Source organism: Manis pentadactyla, chromosome 3, assembly GCF_030020395.1.
Source record: "Manis pentadactyla isolate mManPen7 chromosome 3, mManPen7.hap1, whole genome shotgun sequence".
Lineage (NCBI taxonomy): Eukaryota > Metazoa > Chordata > Mammalia > Pholidota > Manidae > Manis > Manis pentadactyla.
In genome coordinates, this window is record NC_080021.1 from 208200520 (window position 1) to 208212601 (window position 12082).

Below are 12082 nucleotides of genomic sequence, written 5' to 3' on the forward strand. Positions count from 1 at the left end.
AGGCTGGAGTGCAGGAAGGCGTCCCTGGTGACAACTTACAAAAAAAAATTCACTGTATTTCCCTGGCATCCAGCACAGCATCTGCCAAATTCTCTTTAAATATCTGCTGAATATATGTGGTGAAATGCAGCTCTTCCAGGCAAGCCCCAACTGAAGTCTCCTCAGATACTTCTTGCCTTAGTGCCCCGGTCACCAACCTGAGGAATGTTCTCCACAGCCCACAGGGATATATATACTATATTCGCTGCCTGGATTCCCAGGCTGGTCTCCCTTAACCCTCAGCCGTTCGCTCTGCGGTTCACCCACGTCTGATCTGAAGAAAATTCGTCTCAAATAGGCCGTGGAAGGAGAGGCGAGGCGTGCTGCCAGCAGCGACAGCACCGCGTCGTTCCCTCAGGTAGTCCTCTGGCCCGGGCGAGAGGAGTCCGCAGCGTCGCCTCAGGGTTAGGGAGACAAATGGGAAAGTCGTCGCCTGCCGCAGGAAACCTCGCCTCACGTAGGCTCCGCTCCGCCTTGAAGCCTCGCGCCCTATGCAGCCCCGCGACATCGCGCGCCAACCACTGAGGCGGCAGAAGCGGCGGGATGCCCTGCCCCGCCCCCCGGCTCCGGGGGCGTGGTCGTATCAGGCCCCGCCCACGCCCGCGCTGCCCCTCGGCAACGGGCACAACACAACAAAATGGCCGCCGCTCCGCTGCGCGCCTGAAGGGAACGACTTACGCGTCTCCCGCGCCGCCTGCTCTCGCGGGCCTGTTCCGCCCGGCTTCTCCGCGGTGAGTGCCGGGCCTGGTGGAGGCCGTTCCCCGACATCCGGACGGAGCGGTGGGGGCCGGCGGCGAGGGCTGGAAGGCCTGGACCGAGCGTGGGGTGGGCCGGCTCGGGATGGATTCGGGGCGGGGGCGTGTGCCTGGGAATCGGGATTGGATGGGAAGGAGGGGAGGGCCCGGAACGGGCGTGGGGAGCAGGATGAAGGAGGGAGGTTTGGATGAGAAGGAAGAAGGCCAGGGGTCGGGATGGCGGCAGCGTCTGGGGATAGAAGATCGGAGTGTGGGGCGCTGTGGACGTTAGGGTGCGGGCCCCCCACCGAGGGGAGGGCGGTGGGGTGGGTGTGCCCGGTGTCTGTGCGGAAGGACAGGGATACAGGGTGGTGAGGGTGTTCGGACGGGGGACGTGGTATCGGACAGAATACGTGCAGTACATGGAGAAGGATGCGAGGAAATAGGGAAGAAATGTTAAGGGGAAAGGAAGAGCAAATGTTTTGTTGGATATTGGTTAAGGGATGGGTGAATTTTGATGGGTCAAAACTTGGGTGCAAGTCTTGGTTCTGCCATCTAGTGTTACTTAACCGGCTCTGTGACTTTGGACATATTTAACCTTCCTGAGCATGTTTTTTCATTTGTAAAAATAATTGCTAATGGCTTTTGAGTATATACCTCGTACAAGATTCAGTTCTAAGTCCTTTGCATGTATTAACTCATTTAGAATTTAAAATAACTTATGTGAGGTTACCATCCCCATTTGTGTGAGGAAACTGAGGATTAGAGAGGTTAATTTGCTTAATGTCATACAAGAAGTGGTAAATTAGGATTTGAACTTGGGCCCGTTAGTTCCAGAATCCAAGCTTTTAATTCTTAATAATACATTGCCACTTGTAAATGGTGTTAATAAGTCTGGTCTTACACACCTGCAGGGATTTAAATTTTGTAATGTCTTTAGAATGCTTCACCTGACCCTTGATTCATTCAACAAATATTTCTTGTGTACCAACAATAGACAAATAGAGTCTCTGCTGTCTTGGAGCTTAGAAGCAAGCAATAATCAACTTATTTCACAAACAATCATGTAATTCTAATTGTAAGGTGTTACAAAGGAGACTACTTGGTGCAGAGACCATATATAGTAGGGAGATATCTTTTTGTGCCTCTTGAATGTAGAAACCATACCTTCTGAGCCATGTATTCTTAAAACCAAGCACAGTTCATGGTGCTTAAAAATTGCTCAATAAAATTGAATGGCTGAATAAATTAATGGAAAGAGATGGGAAGCTTGGGTTTTAGGGTACCTAAGTAGAATGCAGAGAGATAGGAGAGGAGAATTCAGGATGTCAGTAGGATGTTCATAGGGGTCAGGGCATTAGAAGAGAAAAGCAAGTAGGTAAGCAGTCGTGTTCAGATGAAGAGAAATGGGTGGAGGTTTAAGTGTTTTGTTTGAGGAGTATAATTAGAAGAATGTTGGAGTGGATCAAGATGTTAGAATACTTACTGGCAGGAGCATTTTGAGGAATCAGGATGGCTTATAGAAGTGTTGAGGCAGAGTTCTAGGAAGAGCTATAGAGAAATGGAGGGTACTAATACAGAGTTAGGGAATTAGGGTTGAATTTGTGGGAAAACTTGGCAATCAGAATGGGATGAAGGATAAGAGGCAGAGGTTGACAAGGGTAGGATGGGAGAATTGCCTTTGAAGAGGAATGGGTATCAGGATATTTGAAAGGACTAGAGAAAGTTAAAAGAGGAGGGTATTTAAATAGGTTAGAGGATATGAGATGAGGTAGAATTGTAGGGAAAGTACTGAGATGTGATTAAAGGGCTAAAATATGTAGTGGAGAGGGATATGGAGGACAAGAAACCAAGATGGCTATTTGCATATTGGAATGGGCTTGGAAGAGAGAGGGGAGGGTTGGGAATTATCAAGGTCTTCCTCGTTTGGAGATCAAAGAAGACGGAAAGTTACAAATGTTAGGCTGAACAGAAGTGAAGGTGTGGTCTCTGCTAAACTGTGATGGCTGGGATTGTTAGATCAGGGCAAATATCTAAGTTTGGAAGTGACAGGATGGGTAGTGTTCTGCTGCCTGGTCATATGATTCTGATAATTGCATCACTTCAGTAACTTACTCTTGCTCTGCAGACCACCTTCTGGACCTTCAAAATGTGTCTCCAGATCTGGACTTGGTTTGCTCGTTTTGTTTTTTCTTTATCCTGCCCCTTCGCATACTCTAGCCCTACCTGAAAGCTGTGTCTTCTCTTTTCTATTGCTCCATCTTTGTTTATATGAATGCCAGCTACATCCTAGGGTTAAACAACATCCCCATCCCGCCCTTAAAATTACAGTTGAAGATTTACTACCTCCAGGTGGTAGTCTCTGAAATAAGGCCAGCCAGTCTCAAGCATAGTAAATCCCTAAGCCCAGTTGGCTGAGTTAGCTACTATGTATCTGTTGTTTCAGTGTCCAGGCTTTACACCAGCTATTGCAACCCAGGGAGGGGATCTGGGAATGTACTGTGACTTTAGAACCATCACTTAATCTTTCTTGTTACAATTCATAAAAGGAAGGAGTTGACCTAGATTTCTGGGATCTATCCTAATATTTTTTTAATTTTATAAATGAGTAAAGCAGGATTTTTCTGTTCATGGGAGGTAACAAAGGACCTCATGGTAGTCTAGTGAGGCCCAGTGGGTCTGGGTCAGTAGGATATTATGAGAGGAATTCAGGATGGTTCAATATTTTGAGAAGTTAGAAGACTAAGATGTGGGATCCAAAACAATTGTGTTGCCTAAAAATATAGGATGTGCTGTCTTTTTAACCAAGAAACTCAAAAAGTATAAAGTGTATTGCTGTAGCATGTAGCACACACTATTATTCTGATTTTATGACTTTCATGTTTTGGGATAGAGAAAGATAAATTGAAATGAGAACTGGGCCTTGTTCCTCTCCTTTTTTATCTTTTAAATCTCTTGCCCCTATGAGAAGTATTTTTAATTCAGAAATAAATAAAATGTTACCTTTAAAGCACATGCTACTTAGCTCTTCTCAAGTTTGAGTATGTTATTATTATTTAGAAAGAAAACACCAGTACAGTTTAGTACAGAATCAACAGTATTACTAAAAGACTTCTTTTCCATAGCATAATGGTGTGATACAAGACACAAAAATTATTTACTACACTTAACAAAATTAGGACCAAATCCTTGTAGCTATGACATAAATAGCAGGTATGTGAATTGGAGAGAAGCTTTTCTGACTTACATGGATGGTTTAAAGTGAAAAAATAAAAGAGAAAGTGGAGATATATAAGTTTGAAGTTTAAAGTGTACTAGACTATTGGAACAAGGCAGCTGGTCATATTGTGCTATATAACTGTGAAATAATGATCTCTTTTCAAAACATACATAGTAGGTTTTTGTTTCCTTCAAACTAGTTACTTTAAGCTAGATCATGAGTTCAGTGATGCAATTGTTTTATTCAATTTTCAGTTTTTCTTTAGGAATTGTTTTTAAAGTATATGTCATCCATTAATCAAGGTCATTTAGTGGCATTTATTTATGGTCTGTTTTGTGTAAGGCACTATACTAGGCCTTAGCAAATCAAGCATAATCTAAACTGCAGAAAACTCAGCAACATGACATGGTAATGAAGACAAGGGCTTTGAAATCAGATCATGGTTCAAGTCTTGGATTAACCAGATAGTTATGGAACTTTGAACAGTTTATTCAAGCTCTTAATCTTTAAAAAGGGAGATAATAACACTTATTTCATAGAATTGTATTTAATCCTTTTAATGTGATGATTTCTGGATATGACACCAAAGGAACAGACGACAACAAAAAAAGACAAATTGCACTTTATGAAAAATTTTAAATGCGTCAAAAGACAATATCAACAGAGCAAAAAACCCACAGAATGGAAGAAAATATTTGTAAATCACATGTCTGATATTAATCCACAGAATATAGAGAAAGCTCTAAAACTACAACAACAAAACAAGTAACCTGATTTAAATATGGGCAAAGGACTTGAGACTTTTCTTCAAAAAAGGTATAGAAATGGCCAGTAAGCACATGAGAAGATGCTCAGTGTCACTAATCATTAGGGAAATGCAAATCAAAACTACAATGAGATACCACCTCACCACATTAGGACGGTTACTATTTAAAAATATATACATACACAAGAAAAAATAACAAGTGTTGGCAAGAATATGGTGAAATTGGAACCCCCATGCACTGTTGTTCAGAATGTAAAATGGTGTAGCTGCTGTGGAAAACAGTATGGCCATTCCTCAAAAAATTTAAAATGGAATTGCCGTATGATCCAGAAATTCCACTTCTGAATGTATACTGAAAAGACTTGAAATCAGGGCCTTGAAGAGAGATTTGTATACCCATGTCCATAGCAGTATTATTCACAATAGCTGAACATGGGAAGCAGCCGAAGTGTTCATTGGCAGATGAGTGTGTAAGCAAAATGTGTATATTCATACAATGGAATATTCAGTCTTAAGGAGGAGTAAATTCTGACATGCTGTACCATGGATGAATCTTGGAGACAGTATGCTAAGTGAAATAAGCCAGTCACAAAAAAGACAAATACGGTATGAGTCCACTTGTGTGAGATACCTAAGGGTAGTCAGAGTCACAGAGACAGGAAGTAGAATCATGGTTGCCAAGAGCTGCAGAGGGCAGAATGGGGAGTTATTTAATGGGCTTGGAATTTCACTTTTACAAGGTGAAAAGAGGTGTGGAGATGGATGATGGTGATGATTTCACAACATTATGAATGTGTTTAAAACCACTGAATTGTACACTTAAAAAATGGTTAAGATGGTAAGTTTTATGTTACGTGTATTTTGCCACAATAAAAAAAATGAGAAAATAGATTTAAAAAAGAGGACAAACATTTGCAGCAGAAGAAATTATGTGTGGAGGTCCGTGTGGCTGAATCCTTCAGAGTTAAGGGAGCAAGTGACAAGTGAAACTGGAGAGACAGGGCCATACCATTACAGACTGACAGATTTACTTTTTAAATGGGTCACTCGCTGTCTGACTGCAATGTAGTGATCGAGGAGGAACGCAAGAGAGTTTGTAGACAGATCAGTTAGAAGCTATTACAGTAGTTTGATGAGGCTTAGATTAGAGTGGATGAGAGTAGAGATGGAAAGAAGTAGATTAAGTTGAGAGATTTAAGAGGGAGAATTGACAAAACTTTCTGATTGACTGATGGTAAAGAGGGAACGGGAAGCATCAAGAAAGACTCCCAGGTTCCCAGCTTATTCCCATGAGTATTGTTCACTAGTTAGGGATTACTGGAGGAGGAACGGGAAGGAAAACGAGGGAGGAATGAGGGAAATGATAAATTCACTTTGGACATTTTAAGTTTAGGATGCCAATGAGATATTAAGGAGGCAGTTGGGAATAGAAATATGGAACTCAGAGAAAGGTTGGGTTAAAGATACAAATATCTTGCAATAGCCAAGAAATGGAAGCAACCTAAGTGTCCATCAGTAGATGAATGGATATAGAAGATGTGGTACATATACACAGTGGAATATTATTCAGCCATAAGAAGAAAACAAGTCCTACCATTTGCAACAACATGGATGGAGCTAGAGGGTATTATGCTCAGTGAAATAAGCCAGGCAGAGAAAGACAAGTATCAAATGATTTCACTCATCTGTGGAGTATAAGAACAAAGAAACTGAAGGAACAAAACAGCAGCAGACCCACAGAACCCAAGAATGGACTAACAGTTACCAAAGGGAAAGGGACTGGGGAGGATTGGAGGGAAGGGAGGAATAAGGAGGGGGAGGGAAGAAAGGGGGCATGATGATTAGCATGTATAATGTTGGGGGGTGGTATGGGGAGGGCTGTACAACACAGAGAAGACAGGTAGTGATTCTACAGCATCTTACTACGCTGATGGACAGTGACTGTAATGGGGTATGTTGGGGGGACTTGGTGATGGGGGGAGTCTAGTAAACATAATGTTCCTCATGTAACTGTAGATTAATGATACCAAAAAAAGATAAAAATATCAATATACAGGTGGTATTCAGAGCCATGAGTGTGTATTAGATTGTCTAAAATGAAATTAAGAGAGAGACTAGAAGTGACCTGAGGAGTTCTGATGTTTAAAGATTGAATAGAGGGATGTGAGCCAGCGAAGGAGGCCAGGGTGGCAGGAGGATATCAGGAGAATGTGGTGTCCCAGAAGCCAAAGGAAGAAACTGTTTCAGGAAGGAGAGAGTGCTCACTAGTATTAAATACTGCTGGTTAATATATCCACCTTCCTGCCTTCTAGGACCCCTTGTGTGTAGAAGAGGTGTTGTGACTAGTTTGGTCCAATGGAGAACAGAAATGATAGGTAGGACTTCTGGCTGGAGCATGTATTAATTCAGGACCCTCTGGAGGTCCCCCTTTTATCTCTGGCAAGGTGATCAGCAATGTGAAATAGTGTTTGCTTCCATCAGCTTGGAGTAGTGTAGGTCCTAGCATCTATAACCTCTCGAGTTTATAACTTTATAGTCTTGAAAATTCTAGAAATAGATTAGTTTGATAGTTTGATAGCCCTAAAAATTAACCTGGTTCTTTATACTGAAAACTCTTTACAGATTTTGAAGGATCCCTGGCTCTATTCTTGCAATGAAGAAACGTTCTCAGCAAAAATTTTCCAAAGCAAAGATACCACCATCATCTCACTCTCCTAGTCGATCATCTCGTATGTCCAATATGAGATCTAGGTCACTTTCACCTTTACGCAGATCGGAAACTCTGCCTTTTCATTCTGGAGGACAGTGGTCTGAACAAGTCAAGATGGTTGCAGGTGAAAACACTATTCTTTTGGACTACCAAGACCATAAAGGTATTGCTTTTTAATTAAGAATTTGACCACATGCTCTTAAGTAGAGATGGAAAATGTTGAATGTACTTATTTGGTCCAAATATAACATCTATCCTGGTTCTAACTTGACCTATTGTTTCTATGGACAGAAATTGTGTCAGGACAGTGAAGGATCAAGTGGAGGAGGACAGGGTAAGGGTGAAGATGTCTGAAAGGGTTAGAAAAGCAAGTTTCCAGAAAGAAGCTTTATTTCCTATGGTGGAAGATTGTTTTAAAGCTCATATGCCAAATATACCATCATCTTTGGTTTAGGGGGAGGGCATATCTGTTCACTTTATTGTGGAATACTTTAATTCAGGATAAAAATGTTATCCATCCTTGGGCTATTCTAGTCTGCTAATTGGCAAACTGCTTATCTGTTAATAGACTGATTTCCACATAAGGAGCATGTATATGTTTCACCAGGGTTTTTATTTTTTTCTTACAAACATTCTGTCAGTCTGGGTATCTGTTTTCAAAACTACATTCTTTTTTCTAAGAATTTATTTAATATGATGAAATATGAAAGGATTCTGTGATTTATATGTGTGATTTCTATGCTAAGTCATGAAATCACAGCCATCAAGCTCTATTGATGTGACTATGATCAGTTAGTAAACATTATCAGCTTGAGTTTAGACTGTACCCTTGCTGCCAGTTGGTACACTGTTTTCTTAACTAGGACATCCCAAATTAAAGAAAAAAATTTATTTTATTTTGAACCAAAATAAATACAGTATTAACTTTTTATAAATAATCATAGGGAATCTTTGGCCCATAGCTTAGATCTCAGCCCAGGGTTAATTTCTTCTGACTCATAAATAAAAAAACAAGAGACAATTTTCTTTTTATGTCTACTTTTGTTAAATATTACATAGCTTTCAAAGCTTTGAGGGCAATATCCAGGAAAGTCTTAGGCAGGGCATACTACCCATCGAATTAGTACTTATCTATAAAATATGTTGTGATCTTCTCTATTGAAACTCAACAAATTTGAGTTTCTCACCATAAAAAAATAATTTAGGAAAAGAGGATTTTTTAAAATAAGAATGCCAGCATTTCTGAACCTTAGATTGGGATTTAAAACAACAACAAAAAACAACTAAATAGTACAGGCTATTTAAAAAAAAAAATGACATTAAAATATTGCTAAAAACTTCTTGAGTGCTGCATATGATTAAAAGCATGAGTTTGGATTCATCTACCTGGGTTAAAGTCCTGGATTTGCACATTACTTGCTACAAGGTCTTAAGTAAGTTATTGTAATTTTTTAAATAAATGGAAATAGTAATTTCTATCGCAGAGGTTTATTGTACAAATTAAATTTTGTAAATGTAAAGCATTCAGCACAAAGCTTGCCACACAGCTAATGTCTACAGTATAATTTATTGTCATTATTATGAAATGCTACATTAAAGTAAAATAGTATTGTTAAAACATTGCAGTTAGAACTAGTCAGCTGTTTTTATAATTATACGGCTTAAAACCTATTCTGTTACATAAAATCAAAGCAATTTATTTTTCAGAGTATTCATGTCTTTTACTGATAATGATCTGTTTCTATAATTTCAGAAGCTGATTCACATGCGGGAGTTCGATATATTACAGAAGCCCTTGTTAAAAAACTTAGTAAACAGGACAATTTGGCCTTGGTAAAATCTCTGAACCTTTCACTTTCTAAAGATGGTGGCAAGAAATTTAGGGTAGGTTGTATTTCTGAATACAGACATTGTTTTTTATTTTTCTGTGCTTTAAAACTGAAAGAAAAAAATATTATATTAGACTTTTAGTAACATCTTGTCCTATAACATCACCTAATTTGGAGCAGAGCTTTTATATGTTTCCAGTGAAAGTTCTACATCAAAACTATGACATCTTCGGATTTATAAGCTCCTATATATTACTGACTATCTCAAGAGAAGGGGTTGGCAAACCATAGCCTGCAGGCCAAATCAGGCATTCTGCCTATTTTTGTAAATAAAATTTTATTGGAACACAGCTACACCAATTTGTTTACATACTGTCTGTGGCTGTTTTTGCACAATAGCAGAGGTGAGTAGTTGTCACAGAGACTCCATGGCCCACAGAGGCAAAAATATTTGCTACCTGGCTTTTTAGAGAAAAAGTTTACTGATCTCTGTTGTAGAGTGTTTGCCATTTTATTCATAAATTATATAGCATAAATACATTGTAATAGGCAACTTAGTTTTTTAATTGGAAAAAATACAAATTTAGATGCCTACTACATTAGTCACAAAAATTAATTTCAGAAGGTTGAAGATATTAATGAAAATAATACACAAATCCACAAATAAAAGTGCTGTGGAAGTATTAGGGAAGAATATAGGAGAATATATTTTTAAATCTTAGTTGGGAAATCCCTTCTAAGCAAACACCAACCTTAATATCACAAAGAAAAATATTGACATCTATAGCTTACATGAAGACTAAAAATGTGTTGAATGAAAGATAATCTTTTAAAAAGTTAAAAGGAAAACAAACCGGTAGGTAGTATTTCCAACATATATAATAATATCCACATAATATAAAGAGCTCCTACAATTCAGAAAGAGACAACTCAATGGAAAATGTGCAAAGAATATAAACAGGCTATATGAACAGAGTATAGAACACAAAAGGATTATAAATGATTAGTATTAACATGAAAATGTATTTGTCTTCATTAATATCAAAGAAAATGTGAAATAAAACAATTTTTTGATCCCATTTTCCATCTTGTATGCATAATGGCCAAGAATTAAAAAGATTATTTCAATGTTCAGAAAGGTGTGGAAAGTGGGTATTCTCATTTGGGCCTAGTGGATATAGAGATTGGTATAGCATTTGATGAAGTTTGGTAGCATTTATCTGATTTTCAAATATGCTTATTTAATCCAGCAATTGAGTTTATCCTTACTGAGTTTATACTCACCAACCTAGCAATTCTACTTGTCAATGTCTATTCTACTGATATTTGCACATGCTTCCAAAAGTATCTGTATAGTCATATTTTCTAAGCATTGCTTAAAACAGAAAATTGGAAATAACCAAATGTATGTCAATAGGGGATTCGTTAAATAAATTATGGTGCATTGTACCATAAAATACTGTCAAGTTTCTTGGAAAATGTAAGAGCACTATGTATTAATGTGGAGAATGTCCATAGTGTCTTTAATGAAAAAAAACAAGTTCTTAAACATTTTGTATAGTAAGGTCTCAAAATATTTTTTAAAAGTTATTTTTCTAATGTGTGCATATATGATGTAAATGAATAGAAAGGTCTGTATGTATATATACCAGCTTATAACAATGGTTACCTTTGAGCAGTAGGATTGTTTTACAGGGACCTAGGGACCCAGTGAAGAGAGCTTTTTATGTTTTGTTTGAAATTGTTATTAGAATATATTTGTGTCTTGTGTAATTAAGAGAGAAAAAGGAGACGTGCTGGAGCTTAAAGTTGTGAAAATGAAATCAAATTAGTAAATCTTTACTGTCTGATTATTATTTGCCAGACTTGCGTTAGACTGCAAGAATAGATACAGAGGTAAATAAGCTTAGTTTCTGATCTCTGCGAATTTAGAGCTTAGTGTAAAGAATGCCTAGGATTAAGAGGAGAAATAGGGGGAATCAGAGAAGTAGAGAGAGCACATGGGAGAGACAGACCCAGTGAAGAAGTCTGAAGGGGCTGTTGGAAGAGAACATCCAGGAGTATGATGAATGGAGGCCAAAGGAAGGGGAGCTTCAGGCAGGAAAGGATGATATAAAATGCTCACAGAATCATCAGATAGGATGAAAACAGAGGAAGTCATTTGGATTTAGGAGTTAAAAAGCCCTTCCTTCTATTTCTCTAGCCCCCCAAGTTCACTCTTTTAGGGCCTTTGTAATTTTTTCTGTGCCTGGTATTCTCTTCCCCCAGATGTTCACGGAGCTGGCTTCTTATTATTAAAGTCTCACCTCAGTGTACCTGCTCCATGAGGCCGCCTCTTACCACCCAGTTGCAGTTAGCCGCAGCTCCTCAACAAATGTTTATTTAGCACCCAGTATGTGCCAGGCATTAGTGCTTTAGCTGTGAACTTGAGCAGACAAAATCTGCCCTCTTGATGCTTTGCATTCTGTCACATCATGTTATCTTTATTTGCTTGTGAGTAAGCATTAGTGTCTGAAAATGTTGTTTCTTTGTTTATTGGCTTTCTCTGTGAATGAAAATAAGAACCTTGTTTTCCTTATTCACTACACTACTGTTTTTCTAATACCTAGAACAGCTCCTGGCACCTACTCCATGACTGATAAATGTATGTGTGATGCAATGGAATACTATTCAACCATAAGAAAGAAACAAATCCTACCATTTGCAACAACGTGGATGGAGCTAGAGGGTATTGTGCTCAGTGAAATAAGTCAGGCAGAGAAAGACAAATACCAAATGATTTCC

At 38.8% G+C, this 12082-nt stretch overlaps 1 protein-coding gene across 10 annotated transcripts in view; it reads left to right on the forward strand.

Annotated features, from left to right (window-relative positions):
• The first annotated feature begins 651 nt into the window (after positions 1–651).
• Positions 652–12082, forward strand: part of CNTRL (centriolin) — an 85360-nt gene continuing 73929 nt past the window's right edge. For 8 of the 10 annotated variants that reach the window (XR_005030806.2, XR_008996622.1, XM_036915472.2 and 5 more), the window contains exons 1-3: positions 652–770; positions 7382–7632; positions 9223–9353. Coding sequence is in view for 8 of the 10 variants with exons in the window: in XM_036915472.2 (XP_036771367.2) it covers positions 7413–7632; positions 9223–9353 (351 nt within the window). In the remaining 2 variants the exon portion in view is untranslated. Of the gene's footprint in view, positions 771–1046; positions 1067–7381; positions 7633–9222; positions 9354–12082 lie in introns of those variants that run through there. The other 2 variants (XM_036915476.2, XM_057498982.1) reach the window with 2 other exon arrangements.